Source organism: Emys orbicularis, chromosome 12 (genome assembly GCF_028017835.1).
Source record: "Emys orbicularis isolate rEmyOrb1 chromosome 12, rEmyOrb1.hap1, whole genome shotgun sequence".
NCBI classification, from domain to species: domain Eukaryota; kingdom Metazoa; phylum Chordata; order Testudines; family Emydidae; genus Emys; species Emys orbicularis.
Window position 1 is genome coordinate 19,448,968 of NC_088694.1, and position 22,477 is coordinate 19,471,444.

Consider the following 22,477-nt stretch of genomic DNA (forward strand, 5'->3'; position numbering starts at 1 on the left):
ATGAAACAATGCATGCCCAGTGTGGAAGCCCTGGCCTGAGTGTAAACAGGCTGTGATTTAACACACACAATCCCCTTCTTTTGTAAAATCAGACCTGATTCTGATTCTGCTGCCTGGCATTCCCCACCTAATACCGAGCGTGTAATGAAATTCAGTCCACTTGCTTGAGTAATGATGCTGTTTCCATGAGCCCATGTGATGCTTGGATAGTGCAGCTGCTGCTGCTCTCTCCTTCCCCTGTTCTTCCAATCTCAGGCTGTCATGGCGACTCCCAACAATGCTACTCCCACCAACTGCAGCTGGTGGCCCATTTCAGCTCTTGAGAATGATGCAGGGAAATCTACGGAGGTTGAGGACAGCCAGGACCCAACAGACCCCGCTCTCAGATCCAAGGATAGGCTGGTTTTGTATCACTGGACCCAGTCTTTCAGCTCACAAAAGGTAAATGCTGTGCTGAATTTCCAGGGAAGAATCACCTCCAATATCCAGGGCATATCCCTGACTTGGGAGAACAGCTTGGATGGGTGTTTTGTGGGATGAGTAGATTGGCTATTCAGAGATGAATAGGGGTGCAGCTGGCAACCAGAATATCTAAATAGTGGTGTGTTTTGTGCCTGTATTTCTGCATTTTGACAGACTCTGTCTGGGGTGGCAGGAGTGTGTGGGGGGAGGGGTTTCACTGTAATTCTGCCTTTGCTCTGGGGTCAGATTTTGTACTGGGAGATGTTTCTGATTTATGATCCTGCTTCATCTAACACCTGAATCTCACCTGAGAGGGAGAAGGGTAGACAAAGACAATTGCATTGAAATATTGGCTAGCTAGGACGCTCCTGGTGTTGGGGGAGGGGACGGTAGCCATATGTACAATGGTCACCATTAGTTCCTATACATCCTGGTACAGAATTGTATCCATGGATTTGAAAAGCGGGCTCAGCACTGTGCCAAACAATGCATTTGCTCCTGATGCTGCAGCAATGCTACTGAAATCCTGTTCCCTCGACTCTCTGAGTCAGGTCAGAGCTGCCATGCATGGATTTTGGTAACAAATAACAATCAATCATATTCTCCAGTCAATAGTGAATGTTCTATTCTGCAGCTCAGGATAGCAGCCAGCGTTCAACAAACCTGACCTTATTTTCTTAGTCACCAACAGCCCCAGTTGTTCTCCTTACATTCATTATATATGTGAGCTGAATTATTCATAGTGGAGAAGGTGAACATAAAGTTTTCAAGCTGCAAGGGCCCTGGGTTCCCATGAGAGCAGAATGTTCTCTCTTCACCCCAAGCACATTCAGGGAGGCTGGGGGGGCAGGGAGGGGGGAGGACAGGTTTGTGTGTGTGCACAGAGAAATCCTAGGGCACACAGTGCAGTCAGATGTCTACAAATGTTGAGTCCTTTCTTTCCACTCTTCTAACTAAGGTGTTTATTCTGCATTAGCAGAGCTGAGTCTTTAGGGTAAACAATCTGACTCCCATCTTTCCTTCCTTCCCTGCATTGCAATGTCCCCTTTGGGAGGTTGCTATTTCTATCTTTATCTATTGCTTTTCTCATTTGTCTCCCAGCATTGGGAGGGAAACAGTTAACCAGCCACTCACACAGGATTTTCTACAACCAATCCAGGCCTAGCCCTACCTCTGCCAGAACCACTCCATGAACACTATAGGGCACATTTAAAGTCACAGTGCACAATCTCATATTATTTATTGAAATCCCAATCTGATTTTTTTAAAGTCACTTGCAAAGAAATAACACCCTGAAACATGTTCACTGTAACTAGGGATTAACTAGCAAGACAACCTGCTAAATATTACAGTGCATAGTACTGTACATGTAAGTGTAATGGACACAGCATGCTGGAGAAAGCAGATCCATGCCAGGTATCTAAATATCCTTCAAACCCTCTTTCTGGTAGGAAATTTCCTTTATGTTAGAGGTGTTGTTAAAAGTCCTCTAGGAGTAAAACTGTTTCCAATCCCCTGTCTCCCTGACTAATTACACAGATCAATCATCTTGCTGCCAAGGTTGTTGAATATTGACTAATTGGGTGGGATTCCAGGGGCAAACCCTAAGATGTGGGGAGCATCTGCTGAACCCCTGATTTGGCCCTCATTGCTGCGAAGTAGGCTTTTAATTTGAAAAGGTTTCTTCTTTCAATCAAGGTGTCTGGCACTATAAAAAACTTCAAATTTCTGGGCAGATGCCTGATGATAGAAGTACTCTGACGTGCTCCGCACAGCCAGGCCACCTGATCTAGCACCATGCAAAGAAACATCTGGGGTTCCTTGTTCTAGGTTTGGGTCCAGCCTCCCCATTCAGCACCATGGCCAGAGCACAAGACCGTCTCCTACAGAAACAAGCTGGGGGAGATGGGGAGGGAAGCAGGGTAACCTGCACAAGCCAAAGAACCAGATTCATTCCTGTATAACCCAGCTGGGTTAGTTACACCAGGTATAAATTTGGCCCAGTGTTTCTAAACCAGGCCTTGGACCTTCTTCTGTTAATTGATGGTCCCCCTCAGACCTCAGGGGTGAGTTTGTGGCCTATTGATGTCAATGGCAAAGCACCCCTGGACTTCAGTGGAGCCAGGATTTCACCCTAGGTCTCTGGGATGCAGATGTAATGTCAGTGGCTGTTATACAGCTGTGCACATCTGGAACCCAGACCTATGATTTTTCCGAAGAAATAGTCTAGCTAGGCAAGGTCGCTGGATCTGGTGGCCGAATCCCTTGCAGGCTATTACAGGCGGTTTCTCAGCAGCTGACATGGAGATTCAGGGGACTACTTTGATTAGTGAGCACTTCACAGCTTGGTTATCAGTTCAAATCCAGCCCAGGTCAGTTGTAACCCAAAGTAATTACCTTCTGACAGCTCTTTGGTGTCGCTTGAATGAAACGAGTTGGTGGGTCTTAGTCCAGTTCCTAGCAGATCAGGTTTCTATGTGATAAAAATTGCCATAGCAATTAGTCTGAACACCCTCCTTCTTGGCAGCCTCAACTGAGAGTTCAAGCACTGAATAAGCCTGATAGAATGAATTCTTCTCTTAGCCTAGATGCAGTTCCTGACCTGTAGTCAGGGTGGAGCTACACTGGTGGAGGGCGCTGTGTGTGGGAAGGCTGCCCTGCTGCTGTGCGTGCTGTACATGTTCTGTGACTAGAGGAGATCCGTCTCCAGGGCTGTCGAGCTTGCTGCTTGCATCAGAACCAAAATGCACCAAAGGTTATTTTGTAGAGAGAGGCTTGTCCCAGCACACCAGTGCTTATTATCATAAGAATCCTCTTCCACTCCGGGCTCTGAAATGGAGTCTGAGCTCATGGTGGCTCTCTCTTAGCTTGAGTGGAAGCCTCCTCCACATCCAGGGAGGAAGCATGGTCTAGTGGTTAATGGACAACTCTGGGAGTAGAAGCCTTAGAGTCCATTTGTGGTTTTGGCACTTATTCACTGTGTGACCTTGGGCAAGTCACTTCCCCACTCCAGGCCTCAATTCCCCATCTGCAAAATGAGGATAATCGCACCCACCAACCTGTGGGCCTGTGAGGTTTCATTCCTTAATGTTTAGAAGATGCTCTGAGAGCTTGGGATGGGAGGTGCTACAGAAACACAAAGCACCTGATGACTATTGTCAGGTAATGATGGGTAGCAGATTGCTGTGCCAGGGATGCAGTGGGCACAATTGGCACCGTATCTGCTGGACCTGTGTGGTGACCCCTGCTGCAAGCTCTGCTTCTCTTGTCAGCTCTAGACCAGGCCACTGGCTTCTTAATGGCTCATTGATTAGAAAAGGGGAATGGGGCAATTGTCCTCAGTGGAAGGACCGGTTAGCCCAGCACTGTCCATTCTGGGGTTTAATTCCCTTTCAACAACACAGGGGCAGAGAGAGAGGAATCTGAAAACAAGGGGTACTGGCTTTTACTTGTTTTATGTTAAAAGGAAAACATAAATTGTCGATCCTGTAAATAATTAATTGCTAGTTCTGCAAACTCTTTGTTTGGAGGTTCTAATTAAAATGCTAATTTTTTAAAGTTTTATTTTTAGCAAATTCTAGTTGTAAGAAAACAATTGATTGTTTTTAATTCAGAAGTTGTGTGTTAGGCACCTGTTAGGTGTCACACCAGTTTTGGGGGGGGCGGTTTAGTAGTGTGCCCTACTTAAGTCATAGTAGTGAACATTTTCAAAACCTGCATGTCTAAAATTAGACTCCTAAGTTCTCATTGCAGATTCTAAATTAAGTGGCCTGATTTTTAGAGGTGCTGAGCACCCACAACTCTTCTAGAAGTCAATGGGAGTTGTGACTGTTCAGCACCTTTGAAAATCAGAACCTTAAATATGGGCTTGGTGGTCTAATATTGAACATGTGGGTTTGAAAATGTTGGCCAATGCATTTTATACACGTTATACTTTGCCTTTCTCTAATGTTTTCCATGTGAGGATCTGGACGCACTTTGCAAGTGTTACTAATTCGATCTCAAATCCTCCTGCCCCTGTGTGGTTGCTATCATTGTTCCAATTTTACAGATGGGGAAACTGAGGCACAGAGGTTTAGTTATTTACCTAAGTTCACATGGAAAGTCTGTGGCAGAGTCAGGAACAGAACTCACATCTCCCAGTCCCATGTCACAGCCCACCTGTCACCCCTGGAGTTATTTTTATTTAGAACAAGTAGAAAACAAACATCCTGGTATTAATACCATGCATCAGGGCAATTTGTTGAGTGCCTGGAAAAATATAACTGGTTCATGTTCCATGTGCCTAGGCAGATCTGACAAATAACAACAAAAATCAAGTCTCAGTGCAATTTTGTATGTGAGGGTGCAAATGAAACAGGACTGGGTGCCTCTAAAAGAGCTGGATGGGCAGTGTGACGGGCCATGCTTTTGTGGCTGGTACTCCAGGCTCCCTGACTGTTCCCTACCCTAAGGATCAGGCCCTCACTGTCTGCCTCCCATTCAGCTGTGCACAGTTCAACCTGCATGACGCGTGTGCTGCTCACTGCATTGGGAGTCAGTTTTGTAGCAGCCCAACCCCTCTGGCAGGTTAGGTTGTGCACAGCTGAACGGGAGGCAATGGGTACTATGGTACTGCCAAGGGCCTAGACTCGAAAATTGGCACAGCTGCCCAAAGAAGCTGGGACACTCACTGATCTAAACCCCTGACCTCCCCGACTCAGAAGAAGAAGCCAAGCCTGCTGTCCCAAAGCCATGTAAAGGGTGGGATATAGATGTAAGGGATGCATATACAGAACAGCTCAGGACTGGGCATGCAGGTTCTTTAAGCCACCTGTGTGTCTCCATGGTGCTCCTGGGTCAGGTGTGTTCTGGGATGGACCCTTTGGCTGATCCCTGTACCACCTGCCAATGGCCTCATGGGGGTGATGCAGCATTTGGGGGTCACTCACACACAGGTGGCATTGGCTGTTTCCCTTTTTCCAGGCCACACCTCCTCCACTAGCAGAAAGGAGGGATTTGGCAAAGGAGCTATTAAGCCAGCTCAGTGGTGTCAGAGGATGACTCTAAATGGCACTGATCCTTCTAAGACTTTGTATTCAAGCAGAGGAGCTCTGTAATTAGGGCATTGGCTTAGGACTCAGAAGAGCTGGGTTCTGTTCCGTGGTCTGCTGGGTTTCTTTCTGCCTCAGTTTCCACATCTGTAAAATGGGGGTAATGATACTGATGTTCCTTGCTAAGGTGACTTGAGATCTCTGGCTGAAAAGTGCTGTGTAAGATCTACGTGATATTATTTATTATGACCCTGGGTTTAGACCTGCTCAGCCCATGAAGCGGGGAACTGGGGTCATACAACAAGAATTTGGGAGCCTCCCTAAATGAGATCCAGTAGCTCTGTATGTGCACCATCTGGGCAGATGGGAGCAATATGGTGCCTTCCATCACCCTAAGACAGGCATTTGAACTGTACTAGGTATGGCAGTGTTTTCTCTCTGGCAGCTTTAGGAAGATTTCCAGAGGTGACTGTCTGTACCTTAAAGAGAAACACATAAGGAGCAGCGAAAGATGGAGAAGCCGAACAAAGTGTCTGAGTCGTGCTCCCCAGGAGTGAAACTGCTGAGTAGTGTGGGTGGTGTAGAAATGCGCAGTATGTCTTCCTGTCTCAGCAGATCCCAGTGTTGGAAGGGAGCGGGGACTAGACTGGCAGATCAAAACACCACTCTCACAGTGCGACTGATAATCGGGTGATAAAACCGTAAATCCAATCACACAGAAGCTTAAGGGCTTTATAAGCATTCACTGGCCTTTACCAGCTGATAGTGATAAGTCAGGACACAGTCTGAGCTAAAGCAGAGAGATCTGATTAGTCCAAGCCTTTTGGTCCAAGAAGGAGTGCAAGCAGTGCATGGCTGAACTTCAGCAAGATGCTTTGCTTTAACACACACGGGTATCTGCCGTCCTCACAGAGAAGCACACAGAAATGTGCACACTCACAGAGACAAGGCCTGTTACGCAGATACACACACAAGCACACTAATTGCCACACTGACAAATGCACGGTATTTTGATTAAAACACTAGAATATAAAATGAACATGGCACACAATAAATGGATTAAAAACTGGCTAACTGATAGGTCTCAAAATATAATTGTAAACAGGGAATTGTAATCAAGCAGGTGTGTTTCCAGTGAGGTTCCACAGGCAGGGCCGGCTCCAGGCACCAGCCTGGCAAGCAGGTGCTTGGGACGGCCGCTCCGGAGAGGGGCGGCACGTCCAGGTATTCGGCGGCAATTCGGTGGACGGTCCCTCACTCCCGCTGCGAGCAAAGGACCTCCCGCCGAATTGCTGCCGCAGATCGCGATCGCGGCTTTTTTTTTTTTTTTTTTTGGCTGCTTGGGGCGGCCAAAACCCTGGAGCCGGCCCTGTCCACAGGGATCGGTTTTTGGCCCTACTCTATTTAACATTTTTATCAATGACCAGGAAGAAAATATAAAATCATCAGAACTAATTAGTCTTGGCTCCCAGTCCCCTGATCTAACCATGTAGCAGGAGCATTCACAAAGCCAGACCCTTCTATAATGCAAAATCTCTCTAGCAACGAGGGCCAGGAGAAAGGAAAGAGAGAAGCTACAGGCTACAGGATACGAGGGACCTTTATGTACAGCATCTTCATACAAAGCATATCACCCCAAATCCTTCACAGGGATAAATAATAGGAGTCAGGGTGCGAACAGAGGCAAAGTAGGAAAGAGATGCAAGGTGGAGGTCTGGATGGAGACTGTCTCACAGAGCAGGAGCTGTGGAGTATAAGGCTCTCTGACCGCATGGAGGGACAGAGAGAAAAGCTAGTGCTAGGAAAACAAAGGGAATGGGAAGGGGATTGCAATACGTGGCAGGATTCTCCCTGTTGGACATTTGCATTCTCCTCTCCCCGTGACACTCCCCTCTGCTTTTGGAACCAGAAATATTCCCAAGGGAGCACTGACTGGCAGGAGTGAGGAAAATAGCGAGCCTTCCCCTGCTGTGGGAACGATACTCCATGTTTAAGTGACATCAGCCACTTCGGCATGTAAGGGAGGTGCCCGACAATCACCTGATACTGTCCTGTCCTAGATTTGCAATGTGGGCATCATGGCGTGTCATTGTGTCTCAGGGATATCGTGTTCAGAGGCGCCATTGTGATGAAACATAATGGCACAAGAGGAGGACAGCATGCTGAGATTACGCCTGTCTCTGATCAGCCCGTGATGCCAGCTGCCATCACTCATTACATTTTCAAATGAGCACCTTCACGCTTTCTCCCAAGCTGCCCCTCATGCCTACGAGAAGCTCCCCATAAACTTCCACAAACCCAACTCATTATCCACCTTCAAAACCCTCCTTACAGCTCTCCTTCGCTGCCAGGCCTACAAAACACTTGACTGCTGGTGTGCAGAGACTACTGCCTATTGTGCTGGTCAATATGGTCTCATTGTTTCCTTTCCCCCATTGGTCTGTATTCATCTGTTGTCTGGTCTTATATTTAGATTGTAAGCTCTTTGGGGAAGGGGCTGTCTGTTCTGTGTTGTACAGCACCTAGAACAACAGGGTCCTGCTCCATGATGGCTGGTCCTAGAAATTATAATATAAATAATAAGTTTCTGTGACAAAATATCTCCTCTGCCTTCTACCTCCTTCTTGGCTGCTGGGAGAGATGCCAGAGACTCTGGTATGTTGGGTTTAGGGCTCCTCCTGATGTCCTACTACATAGTACATGTCAGGTGGCTCGAGGAATAATCCCAGGATGGGCACTCTACTGAATGCCCTTTGGTAGGAGGAGCTCCAATCAGCCCTGTGAACTCTACAATGCAACTCAGGGCCCCAAAGAGCCACAAGTGGCTGAGCATCACTGTCCAGTAGACCTTGTGGGTATGGGAGACCATATGCAGAGCCCGGTGGGCAGCAATGAGACTTCTCTGCCCTTGCTTCCTGCTGTAGGTCCGCCTGGTCATCGCGGAGAAGGGGCTGCCGTGCGAGGAGCGGGATGTCAGCATGCCCCTGACTGAGCACAAAGAGCCCTGGTTCATGCGTCTCAACCTTGGGGAGGAGGTGCCCGTGATTATCCACGGAGACAACATCATCAGCGACTACAACCAGATCATCGACTACATGGAGAAGAACTTCACAGGAGGTAAGGAGGGGTGGGTTAAAATTCATCATCAAAATGGGGTTTTGATGGAAAATTGGGTTTCGGCTCAAGGAAACTGTTGGTGAAAAGGAAGTGGGTTTTAGCTCATGAAAACTTATGCTCAAATAAATTTGTTAGTTTCTAAGGTGCCACAAGTACTCCTCGTTCTTTTTGTTGGTGAAAAGTGTCTGCTCTTCAAGGAAAATTTCAGCTTTTCTTTGACAACCAAACATTCCAAAACCAAAAAGTTTACAGCCGAAACTGAAAACTTGCAGTTGAAAACCAAACATTTCAATTTGGAAATGTCACCACAGTGCCTCATGGGAGTTGTAGTTCATGCCCCTCATGTCCCCATTCTCCTTTATGAGCCAGGCTCCCCAGCAGGACTACAGTTTTTGTATTTGGTTTGAGTTTTGGGCTGTGTTCCAGGCCTCTTCACCATCCCCAGCTGTGACAACTCTATTATTTCTATACGCTGTCATTATTAGAGTACATGTGCAGAGATGGGGTGAAACTGGAACCACTTATTCAACTCTCCACCTCAACAACCTTTATGAGTTTGGATAAAATGGGGCCTAGCTCTGACCCAGCCAGGGCCAATGAGGTTTGGCAAAATCAATGCCAGTTGTGGTTTTTGCTCAACCTCTGCTTAGACCTAATAGTCCTGCAGAGTTTTGCCACCTAGTGGGATGTCACACTGTCTGATGCGAAGCTTTCATAGCCTGCCAAAAGCAGCTTGCTCTGGCGTCCTGGTCAGTAGCACCGGGCTCTGACGTTCCTCTCCCTGGAATGTGCCTGGGAAGGGCTTTGCTGGTGCTTTTAGTGCACTGGGGCTGAGCTGGTGAGTGACTGCAGTCGGAGGACAGGTTGGTATATTGCCAATTTGGAGGAAATGAAAGGGGATGGCAGCTGTTAAGGAGGGCTGGAGGGGAGATGTTTATATTTGGTGTTACGTGAATGCAGTGCTAGTGAGTAGCACAGAATTGCCAGCCCTGGGGATTGAATCCCTTTATTTATCCAGAGCAAATGCAGCCTGGTTAGTGGCAGGGCGAGCTCCCGCACACTGCCCTGCCTGGTGCTTCACCCCACGGGTGCACGGAGAGAGGGCCGGCTCTCTCTGCTGAGGCAATGACTCACCAGTGCTTTCCTGAGCTCCCTTCATTTGTCAGAGCAGAGCTGGCCAGTTCAGGGCCGTCAGACTGGGATGAGCAAGCTGGGAGACTTCAAAGGCTTAGGAGGGAGGTTTTAACTCTGTCATCACAACACTCATCACAAAGCCTGTCACCTTAGGAATGGAGAGACTTTAAAAACCATCTTAAAATAGATTCCAAAAACAAGGGAGTCTTGGCAGATCGGCGGCTGTCCTCCTCTCCTCGGCTCCAGCACTCCCTTCTCACGCTGCTCAGAGAAGGCATTCAGCAAAAGCAGGAAGGTTCCCCACTCATTCGGAGGCCTTCTTTTAGGTTTAGTTGGACGGGCTGGTCTTGCTGAATCCCCAAAGTTTCAACAAATGCATCTTAAACAAAGCAAAGGACCACTTGTCACCAACCCTCCTAGCTTCCCAGAGGTTCCTGCTTATGGACCAGGCCAGGACCCAGATTTGGTTCAGTCTGAAAGACTCTTCTCAGACACTTGGCTCAGCGGGCTATATTCTGTTTTATTAATGCAACCCCACTGAGCTCCCCCTTACAGATGTGACTTTACATTGTCTCCATTAGGGTTGCACACATCTAAATGAGGGCAGACGATGCACATGTGATAGCATCCTGTCACCAGCAGAAGGCATTGACCTATCCAGTGACATGGAACAGCTCCTAGAGTGATAGATAATTACAGATCTGCCATGGTGCTGGGGCAGGGGGTGGGAAGGGGAAAAAAGTGCTCTGACCCTGGTTAGCAGTTCTATTAGCCATATTAACAAGCTCTGGAATCATGTCCAGCCCATTCTGGCTTTGCCGGCAATGCCAGTCTTTAGAGGCTGATGCTGGCGAGACAAATCACTCACCCCATAAAAATGTTTCAGTCCTGGAAGTGCTCTTTATACTAAGGATAAATATCTGCAAGGCTTCATTTTGTCACAGGCTTGAAGCAGAGCCTAGCTCTGTTAGTTACCAGCCATACCCTGTGAGGTCACATATAACATGGCATCAGCAGCAATCAAGCCAATATGTGGAGTTAGTTCAGCCACCAACAGGGAGAACAGGTGCCATTCCGGTGAGCTAATGCCTCCAACACCAGCTGAAGGGAGTGGATCCACAGCCAGAGCTGTTGCATTTCAGTGTGGTTACTGAATAGCCTTGCTTGAAGAGCTGGCTATTCTGAATGTGTTGGGTTCCAGCCCAGGAAATCTCGGCATGAGCTGATGCGATGCTGCCTGGGAGCCACGCGGAAGCATGCGCGCTAGGGAGTCTGTATTCGTATTATTTCATTTCATTGGTGATTGTTCTCAAATGAAAAGTCCCCGTTTGTGGCTGGGATCCAGTCTCTTGTACTTGGTCCAAGGACAGCATGAAGGTGAACGGCAAACTAGCAGCCCCATGAGGGACTTTGGCTCAACCACGTCATATTTAGAAGCTGTGAAAATCTCTCAGTCTGAAAAATTAAGTGGGAAAGGGTTTAATTTGATAGAATCCCCAAAACTATCAATGGAGAGGCCTTGCTTGGTCCCATCCAGTTGATCCCTGGGGACCAGGAATGTTCCCTATAGTGCATTTACTAGTACTTTATAGAGTCTAGATTTATATTATCCTAGGGAATAGCCAGCTCACTTATCTCTCGGGACAAGCCCTTCCCCTTGTTGCTGATAGCACTTACTTACCCACGTCAGAGGGAGGTGATGAGGTTTAATTAGGTTTTAAACAGGGTACAGGTTTGGTGCCAGTTTGCTTTCCTGGGAACAGAACTCAGCACCTGATGTTTAGAGATGCAGAGACTTTGCAACCACCACTGAAGTCAATGAGAGCTGCAGATACTCACTAACTGTGAGACCCAGGCCCTGAACATTTACGCTCAATGGGTGCGGGGGAGGGCATACTGTACATGATCAACCTAATCAACCAGTGCATAAGAGGGACCAGTCCAACCAAAACCAGGAAGGCTTAGCTCTGGGGTTAATTTCACTTGAGCCCCCAACATTCCAGGAAGGTGTTTCAATTAATGGTTTGGTTGCATCTCTAATCAGAACTAGCACAAGCTAAACACAAACCAGTGTCGCAAAACAGGAAGTAATGAGCCAGCCTAAATCAATCTTTGATCATCCCAGTGGCCTGGGGACAATCAAGTCACATGGGAACAAGTCGATGTACCGTAGCTGTAACCAATGCCAACTTTTTGTTCCGTGTTTCAGAAAATGTTACCCAGCTGATCCCCGACACCGGGAGCATTCTCCACACAAGAGTGGTGCAGTACAGAGAGCTCCTGGACTCACTGCCCATGGACGTCTACACTCACGGCTGTATCCTCCATCCCGAGCTCACCACTGACTCCATGATTCCAAAGTACGCTACAGCTGAAATCCGCAGTAAGTTGCCTCTTTAGCAGGGCTGCCTACCGCTAGTGAACAGTGGCATGGCGTGGGATGTTTATTTCTTTCTATCTTGGCCCTATGCAAACTCCACACCGACAGGTGCTGTTGACACACATTTAAAAACACAAGGGCATAGGAGATGCAGAGTAAATCAACCAAAGCAGCAGCACTTCTTTCCCCTGCGCTACTGTGCATCATTTGGTCATGTGACTACATTTCACCTTCAGTGACTTCAGCCTTCCATCGGGGCCTGCTCAAACAGATGGGCTCAGCAGTGTGCCCAGGAGACAGAGCAGAACTCTTCCTTGAAGAACAGGAGACAGTCTAGTGGCTTACTGACCCAATACAATGGCTTCTCTGGAAGCAAATGTCAGGTGTCGCTCAGACTCCTGTATGCTCTTTACTTCAGTTGCTTTCTCCGGGAGCTTTACTCCCGATGTTTATTCCCTCTGGTTCAAAGCCATTCTGCATGAGTTCCAAGTCACTCACATTTTACACTGTGCCCCTCGCCAGGGTGGAAAATATATCTCGTGAAACGATGGAAATCCTGCCACTTTGAAAATCTCAGTCTCCTTTGCCCATGATGAATCAACCCTTGACCATTCCCCGTAGCTTACAGCTAGAGCTGGTAGAAACATTTTGGACAGAATGTTTTTCATTGGAAAATTCCATTTAGTTGAACCTGCTACTTTCCAGGGGATCATGTCAAAATTTTGTTTCGATAATGTTGGAACATTCCATTTTGGCATTTTTGAAATGGAACATTGTGATTTTTCATTTCACAAAATGGAAATTCCGGTTCCCGCACAACTCTACTCACAATCAACTGCTGAGTAGCGAGGAGCATCCCTGGTTCCCTGTGAGACAGGGAGAAGATGGAGGGTAGCCAGCACCTTCCAGGATGGGACCATTAGATCCTCCAGACATAGTATCACCCTTGCTTCCTTCTGGGTCCCCTTCTCTAGGACAATAATCTTCCTGCAGGGTGCTGCCCAGGGCACTGCTCACAGGATCCCAGATGGGGCTTATCATCCTCTCCAAGATGATTGTCTCTTTCCTGTAGGATATTTGTACCCTGTGACCAGAGAGGCAGATGGGGATTGTGAACCTGCTGCAATGGGAGCTGCAGGACTGCTCTCATGACCAGGCACTGAGCATGCAATGGAGTGCACTGTCAGCATCAAGAAGAGCTGCTGTCAAAGCCCTGTCATCATAATAGATACAGACATAAAAACCCAGAGGGCCAGGGCCAGCCCTGGCGCAAGCAGGTGCTAGTCTGTTGGGCTTCAGTGGAGTTGCATTATTTTAAGCCAGAACCGAACCTGACCCAGAGTGGCTAACATCCGGGCACTACGTTCTGCCAGTTACCCATGACTAAGATGCTCAGCCAGTGAGTAGCCTCTTTACGGCTTTTTATGGCATTGTAATTCACTTGAGATAATTATGGCTTGGTGGTTTTGATTCCAAACAACCGGTCTGGAAAGGAGACAGAGAAATCAAATGCAGCCTTTGGGACAGAGGGTATTTAGTCCATCTAGTCGCGGTTCAGAGGGATCAGCCTCCACGCGTCCAGGACCAACATTATCGCTGTCAGTTACTGGGCCCTTTGCAGATGTTTTATTCATACATGTGGGTGGAGGACATGCTGCGCCCTTCATTATTTTATAAAGCATATTGCATTCGGATGCAGCTAGGAGAGATTGTTATCCCGCACATCACAGCCCAGAGACTGTGCCAAACAGGGCATGCACTGCACACGCTTAGGGCCTGGGTTTCCGTGATTGCCGAGCGCATTCCATTCTAACATGTGCTGTCCATTCTTGAGGACTAAGACAGCCCTTTGAACCTTATGCCCCAGTGGGGCTGTGCGTTTTGGCGAGTACAGACTTTGGAGTCCTGGCCACAAAAGGGTTATCTGTCCCTCTTCGCACCATGGAGGGGGATCCACACCAGTACTAAACAGGCCAGCATGGGTGCAGGGCTGTGTGTGGAAGAGGCCTGTGGGATCCAGTGGCCCGCAGGGCCCAGGTAGGTGGAATAGCAGCCATGGGTGTGTGAGTGAGGGGGTGGAGGGTATATTAGCCCTGTGGCCTGCCTGTGGGTTGGGGGATGGACTCTACCCCCAAAGACTGCCTACTGCCTCCCATGAAGCCCTAGTACTTTCTCTTTGAGCAAGAGGGGGAATATCATAACGGACCACATCAAGTGTCCAAATCACAGCCTCGCTTTCCTCCCTCTCCTTGTCTCTCTTTTTCTCCATCTCTTTCATGCATACATTCTCCCTGCTGCTCTGCTCCTTTTCATGTGCGCTCTCTCCTGCTCTCCTTCTTCCTCTCCTTCCCCACACCTCCAGTGGGCTATTTCATTATTCTTTTCAATAATTTAAAGGTCATATGGGGGAGACTGCACAGGGATTCAATTACAGACACTGGATGAAGCGACGTAAGACTGTGTACTTGACCTTCAAGCATTCATGAAACATTGACGATACTTAATATAACTCAGCTGCAAGGACTACTCTTAAAGTACGGTTCTCCTCTGGGAAGTGACTTTGTCAGAATGACACTGGAGGGCCCCACCGTTATTGTCTCTCAAGGACTCTGGATCAGAATTGCTCATGGATCACAGTTTACAAGTACAAGATTATTTACTTTTGACAAGCCCATCCTAGGATCTGGAATTAAGCTGGGCTCATGTATCACAGACAATCAAACGTCTGCTGTTGATGATGTCCTTCTCTGCCAGATTTTCTTCAGGGTCTTTGCTGTTTGTGTCCCATCCCCATCTAGCTGGGATTCTCTCACATGCAGTCACAGCCTTTTCTCATATGGGCGCCCCATCTCCATCTTCTCATATGCGCCTTTGCATCTCCACCCTGCCTTTTCCTTGTGCCACAGGCACCTTGAAGTCTTCTCCCTTCCACCCTCACTGAAGTTCTTTTGTGATCTGACCTAGACTTCCCTCCTGCTCTCAGTCCCGAGGCTTCACATCCAGGACATGCCCTAAGCACGTAAAGGGAGTATTAGAAAGTGCAATCTGCTCATGCAAATATCCCATTGGCACACATAGGGCCAAATTGTACTCTCAGTGGAGCCGGTTTAAATCCAGAATAAGGCTAATGAAGTCTAGGATGAGAAACCAAGTTGATGAGAATTATACCAGGAAGAGTCAAGCACAGAACAAACTGGTGCTTACGGTATACTGGTGAGAAACACACAAAATTTCTTACCTTGTCAGTGACGTGAAAGGGAAAGGGGGAATTCTAGAGGATATAAAGAACCAAAGAATATGAATGCAGTGAAACAGTTCTAACCACAGTGCTAAACACAGGGGGTGAACTCCTAGCCCCACTGAAGTCAATGGGAGTTTTACCATGAACGTCAGTATGGCCAGGTTTTCACCCTGGGAACACAGTGTACATGACAGTAGTGTTCATCCCAGAGAGCACCTTGAAGCTGTGCTAGGGACAGAGAGCACTGCAGGGCTCTGCATAGACCAAATCCAGGTCAACACTCTTGGAGCACAACAGCAGTCATAGAAAGGATTTGAGCACTGTGCATGTATAAAGAGTGGGACCCACCCCCTACTGGGGGAAATGAAGGTCACACTATGTTAACGGAGAGATCATTTCCCCTACATTCTCAACAACATTGAACTCAGTTTTGGCCTTCCACCTTGATGGAACAATAATTCAGGCCCCCTGCACTAACAATTCCATCATTGCAGAGTCTGCCTCAGAAAAGGTTGTATAGCAATCGACGTGGGGAGACAGGCCCCCTTCATTCTATTCCTGACTTTGCCACAAACACCCTTTGTTACTCTGGGAAGGTTCCTTGACCCCTCAGTCTCGGTCTATCTGGGCTACTTATCAGGCCCCATCACTGTAGTATCTGTGCACCTCAGGTTAATCGCCACCTCCTTTTCTATCTCATTCCCTTCTCAAGTCTTCCTATTGGTCAGTGCGTATGGTGGGCTCTTTCTTGACATCAGTGGGTTTCTTATGTTGAGATGGTTGCACTCCATCACATGTATGTGTTTCTGTGTGCACACGTACACTATTGCTTTCTAATGGGTGGAAGCAGATCTGCTCATGTGGATAGCAATCCCTTCTACTGGTTAAGTTAGTGCCACTACTGCAATTTACTGAGTATCACCTTGTGGTTTTGGAGCACAGTGATGATTATCAGTATCTATTTATATTGCGGTAGCCCCTAAGAGCTAGGCACTGGACAAACACAGAATACAAAGATGGTCCTTGCCCCAAAGAGCGTACAATCTAAGCAAGCATAAGAGTGTGGGTTCTTTTCCCTGTGCTGTGTGTCTATGAAGACTTGATGACAATGGTGTTGGCTGACCACAGCTTAGTGCACAGAAGATGAAGTAAAAGGCTTCCAGCTGTGTGCCGAAAAGAAGTTCTCTAGGATTGGGATTATACCAGTCCATTGGATCAGCGGTTGGCAGAACCAGGAAGCCAGGATGCATTTTGGACAGAAGCTGCTGGGCAGTTGCCAGGTCAGCGGGAGAGAGATGCAGAACAGAGAGAGAGGGACATAGGATGAAAGAACATACAACTAAAGCCATTTATTGTTTACCATTATAATTCTGAACTCCTCAGCTCCTGGGATGGCACATTCATTAGAGGGAGAACTTCCCCTGGCAGGACTGACTGAGTACTCCTTGCTTCAGAGGTAGACGTTGGGATGCTTTCTCGGGGTGACCGGAACTCCAGGTGACCTTGTTACCCCTTTGCCTTAGCAAGAGAGAGATTTGTGGGTGTCACCCCAGGTTGCTAGCCAGCCAACCAAGTTCCCTAAGACTCTGCCAGCCCTCTTTTCCTTGCAGGGAACACTTGATACACCCTTGTCCCCAACCCCCCCTAGAAGTGCATTCCTTTGCAGTGTCCAGCCCCTGCCCCTGGACACTCCCAGAGATTACCAAGTCTGCTGTCTCCAAAGAGACAGTATACACACCAGCCTGTTGGCTCGGCAGAGGTTTCGCACTTTACGTGAAAACATTGCACTGGGATGAACTTATAGTAAAATGAATAACAGGTTTATTAATAGTGGACAGAGATCTAAGTGATAATGAGCAAGGATAATAGGAACAAACTGGTTACAAATAAAACAAAAGTATCATGAGCTTTTGAGTGACTAAACTTGGCAGGCTACAAACCTTGTCTTAAGGCAGTTTTCTCACCTACCACTACTTCTTAGCATCACCAACCCATATGGTGCGGGATCCAGAGTTCATGGATGCAAAGAGCGCTGACCTCTTTGTTCCCTTAGTGGTGGATCACCAACATTTCTTTTTGCTTCTCCCTATATTCCCCCCAAGTTTATCGTCTTTGTCACCACTGTCAGGATGAACCCCTGGCATTCAGACTCCAGTGTCTTCCCATGCTGAGTTCACATCCTCATGTTAATTTGTTCCTCCTGTTTACCTCTGATGCAAATGAACTACCCGTTGTCTCTGGCATCACCCTGCTCAATTTACATTAGAGACAGGGAGATAACTATCCTGCCTCTTGTCTGGAAGAAAACCTGTTTCTCCCTTTCTCTGGTCACAGACTTTAAAGCATAATATCAGTAGTTCCTAATATAGTGTTAATACATACACTTCAAAGTGATATAAATGACCAGTGTGTCACTGGTTTTTGTTTGATATCTCACACAACATTCTTTGTAGATAAATATCATGACAGCAATGTGTTAGGTGTAGTGAGTTTGTCAGGCTTGATAGGAGTTGCTGTTACATGACAGTGGCATTGAGGGGCTCACAGGGGCACAGATGTACAGAATTTCAAGGGTAGACTTTGTAATTAATAAACCATTTGTTCAGCTCTTATAAAGGTCCCAGCAATGTCTATTTTGTATGCACAAGGCAAATGAGGGTGAAAAGAACACAACATAAACTACTGAACTGATGGGGATAAAGCTGCAGGCACAAGGTATGCAGCAGCAAGTGTTCAGGAAAGCTTTAAAAAGTACGTATGCTGGCAGTCTAACAGGAATCCAGAAGAGAAAATGAAGAGCTGAAAATCATTTGAAGTCCACTGGGGCTGGGATGAACCTGCTGGGGGATGACATGGCATTTAGCTTTTATTATTATATTGGGACTATGCCACCACTATTGTTAAGGTTGAGGCCAGCTTACTGTTTACCAGCTGGTAAGTGCTTGAATTATACAGCAAGTATGTTTCAGCAAGGGCTGCCCTTGGGCTGCAGGTAAGAGGCATGACTTGGTCAATGTGGCATTTTCTGCAGTGTGTTGTGTCCCACAGAATTGCATTCTCTCATTCTTTGGTATGCACCCCAACTGTCCTGCACTGTGTTAGGGACAGTGTATTGCCTGGTGCAAGGACTGCTTGCAGCAGCTTGCTCTGTGATATGAGGAGAGGTGCATCTGAATCCAGAGAGCTCCCGGACTCCTTATTTCTGTGCTGAGTCATGGGGGTTGTTCAAGAGGAGCAAAATGGTATGTTCTTGCCATGGGGATTTGTACCAGGGTAAGAACATAAGAATGGCCATACTGGGTCAGACCAATGGAATCCTGTCTTCAGACCGTGGCCAGTGCCAGATGCTTCAGAGAGAATGAACAGAACAGGGCAATTATCAAGTGATCCATCCCTTGTCGTCCAGTCCCAGCTTCTGGCAGTTGGAAATGTAGGGACACCTAGAGCATGAGGTTGCATCCCTGACCATGTTGGCTTATACCCATTGATGGACCTATCCTCCATGAATTCCTCTAATTCTTTTTTGAACCAAGTTATACTTTTGACTTTCACAACATCCCTGGCAACAAGTTCCACAGGTTGATTGTGTGTTGTGGGAAGAAGTACTTCCTTTTGTTTGTTTTAAACCTGCTGCCTATTGATTTCATGGGGTGATCCTAGTTCTTTTGTTGCGTGAAGGGGTAAATAACACTTCCTTATTCACTTTCTCCACACCATTCATGATTTTATAGACCTCTATCATATCTCCCCTTAGTTGTCTCTTTTCTAAAATGAGCAGTCCCAGTCTTCTTAATCTCCTTGTATGGAAGCTGCTCTGTATCCCTTATCATTTTTGTTGCCCTTCTGCACCTTTTACAATTCTAATAGATGTTCTTTGAGATATGGTGACCAGACCTGCACACAGTATTCAACATCTGAGAGTACCATGGATCTACATAGTGGCATTATGATATTTTCAATTGTCTTATCGATCCCTTTCCTAATGGTTCCTAACATTCTGTTCGCTTTTTTGATTGCCACTGCACTTTGAGCAGATGTTTTCAGAGAACTATCCACAATGACTCCAATATCTCTTTCCGGAGCTAATTTAGATCCCATCATTTTGAATGTATATTTGGGATAATTTTTTCCATTTCATCTGCCATTCTGTTGCCCCGTCACCCAGTTTAGTGAGATCCTTTTGTAACTCTTTGCAGTCAGCTTTGGACTTGACTATCTTGAGTAATTTGTATCGTCTGCAAGTTTTGCCACTTCACTATTCACCCTCTTTTCCAGATCATTTATGAATACGTTGAACAGCACTGGTCCCTGTACGGATTCTTGGGGGATGCTGTTATTTACTTCTCTCAGTTGTGAAAACTGACCATTTATTCCTACCCTTTTCTTCCTGTCTTTTAACCAGTTACTGATCCATGAGAGGACCTTCCCTCTTATCCCATGGCTGCTTAGATTTCTTAAGAGTCTTGTGAGGGACCTTTTCAAAAGCTTTCTGGAAGTCCAATACACTGTATCGACTGGATCACCCTTGTCCACATGCTTGTTGACACCCTCAAAGAATTCTAACAGATTGGTGAGGCATGGTTTCCCTTTACAAAAGCAGTGTTGACTTTTCCCCAACCTTTCATGCTTATCTATGTGTCTGATAATTTTGTTCTTTACTATAGTTTCGACCAATCTGCCTGGTACTGAAATTAAACTTACCAGCCTGTAATTGCCAGGATCGCCTCTGGAGCCTTTAAAAAAAAAAGATATTACATTAGCTACTCTCTAGTCATCTGGTACAGAGGCCAATTTAAGCGATAGGTTAAATACCAGTTAATAGTTCTGCAATTTCATATTTGAGTCCCTTCAGAACTCTTGGATGAATAACATCTGGTCCTGGAGACTTCTTATTGTTTAACTTATCAATATGTTCCAAAATGTCTTCCACTGACACCTCCATCTAGGACATTTCCTCAGATTTGTCACCTAAAAAGAATGGCTTGGGTGTGGGGATCTCCCCCACATTCTCTGCAGTGAAGCCTGAGGCAAGGAATTCATTTAGCTTTTCCACAATGTCCTTGTCTTCCTTGAGTGCTCCTTTAGCACCTTGATTGTCCAGTGGTCCCACTGACTGTTTGGCATGTTTCCTGCTTCTGACGTACTCACTACAATATTTTCTGTTAGTTTTTGTGTCTTTAGTTAGTTGCTCTTTAGATTCTTCTGATAGCAAACATAACAGTATGGGCAGGGATAAGTGCAGGTGATGTTCTAGAGGGAATCCTTAGGACAAGTGTCAAAGGGTGGAAACAGCTGGCATCTCTGGGATGGTTTGTGCAGAGCAGGTGAAGTGGTTGGGTATAGGCCAGGTTGAGACAGCTTGTGATCACTAAGCCCACCTTAAATGTGACTTTTGCCTTAGCAAGGACATGGACTGAGAGTTTTTGTCTCATGCTCCATGTCATTCGCACAGTGCTCCATGTCATCCGGAAGGATAGTGAGCTATGATGTCTGCCGGGGCGTGTTATGGCATCCCTTATAGAGGAAAGAGTTAAGATTCTGGGGGCGGGACTGGCACGCACCTTAACTCTCTATTTCCTGGTTTTCAGAGGTTTAAGTCTAGGTGCACTCAACATTCTGGAAGGGCACGAAACCCTGATGGTCAACCTTGACTCTCGTTAAAGAAGTTTTGGGTGATGAATGAAGAACTCTCTCTCTCTGAGTTGTTTATGATCCACAGTAGGAAGCATGTGTAAATCACGGAGTAAAAGAACTGAACTGAGCCGGGTATAGGGGAAACGTGGGGCAGATTCCATCCTTATCTTCCCCGGTCCCCGGGGCTCCCGAGCTAGCGACAGAGGTAGAGAGAAGGAGGATGGGGGATTTACTGATCATCTCAATCCTGGGTCCTAGGCTCCCCATACACAGCTCTGCCCATGGCCCAGTGCTGCCTGCAGCTCACTCTGTATTCCACGGCTGAGTTCTTCTTGCACAGAAACTACCGACTCTACCAAATGGCATAACTATTCTTTAAAATCAGTCCGTGACCTGGATAAACAGTCAGGTCCAGCTTTCACTTGCAGCAGAGTGAGGGGGATGGATAAGGAAATATCTGTATCATACTCGCAACCCTCTTCCCAACCCCAGGCAGCTATGCCAGGTACACCTCACCCCTCTCGAGGAGATGAGCAGTGGGCTGGCCGTGATACTGTACAGGCATTAATCACTCTGGCTGTGCTGGGGAATGAAGGGAAAGCCAGAGGCTGATTTATAGACTAGCCCTGCATCTTGCTGAACCACTGATGTTGTCATAATTACCAGTGATCATTTAAGGGAGGCACATGAAAGCGAGGGGGAAGCGAGTCATTACTGGGCTATCTTGTTCACTGAGGAGCCTCCAGAGGTGTCTGTTTTTAATCTAGTAACCTGTTCACTGCATCATCAGCTACCAAAAGCAAAGTGTCCTGGATATGTGATTCTCAGAGGAAGGGTGAATGTGCACTGCATACCTTGCTGTACATCTATCTATACTTAAGGTGTTGTTATTATAGGCCAGGGATCAGCAGGGAAATCCGCTAGCGGGCCGGGCCAGTTTGTTTACCTGCAGCATCCGCAGGTTCTGCCGATCGCATCTTCCACGGGCCGTGGTTCACTGTTCCAGGCCAACGGGGGCTGCGGGAAGCGGCGGCCAGCACATCCCTCGGCCCGCCTGACGGGCCGCATGCCAAAGGTTGCCGATCCTTGTTATAGGCCAAGTCCCACATTCCTGCCACATCCCCAAATCCCAGTAACTTCACTGGGAGTTTGGGATCCCAAAGGCATGCAGGGTCAGGCTTAGGCCATCGAAGTGCCCAGGGAGGCTATTAGTACTCCTTGCTGATGGGGTAGTACGTATCTTCCTGGTACAATGGAGCTAGCCATGCTTCTTGCTCAAAATGGAAAGTGTTCCCATCTCTAGCTTAAATCAGGCTGTTGCTTATTAATTATCAGTGATCATTATTATTAATAAACCAGATTCAGTTCTCAGTTACACTTCTGTAAAATCCGGAGTAACTACGTTGAAACCACCAGCGTGACTGAGAACAGTATTTCGCTTGACATGGCCCAGATTGAGAAAAGCCCCAGTTTCAA

The 22,477-nt window shown here is 47.0% G+C and overlaps 1 protein-coding gene across 5 annotated transcripts in view; it reads left to right on the forward strand.

Annotated features, from left to right (window-relative positions):
• The first annotated feature begins 261 nt into the window (after positions 1-261).
• The window catches only part of GDAP1L1 (ganglioside induced differentiation associated protein 1 like 1), a 31,577-nt gene continuing 9,361 nt past the window's right edge, over positions 262-22,477 (forward strand). For 2 of the 5 annotated variants that reach the window (XM_065414724.1, XM_065414727.1), the window contains exons 1-3: positions 262-441; positions 8,420-8,612; positions 11,956-12,129. In XM_065414724.1, coding sequence (XP_065270796.1) covers positions 262-441; positions 8,420-8,612; positions 11,956-12,129 — 547 coding nt within the window. Of the gene's footprint in view, positions 451-8,419; positions 8,623-11,905; positions 12,130-22,477 lie in introns of all 5 variants that reach the window. The other 3 variants (XM_065414723.1, XM_065414722.1, XM_065414725.1) reach the window with 3 other exon arrangements.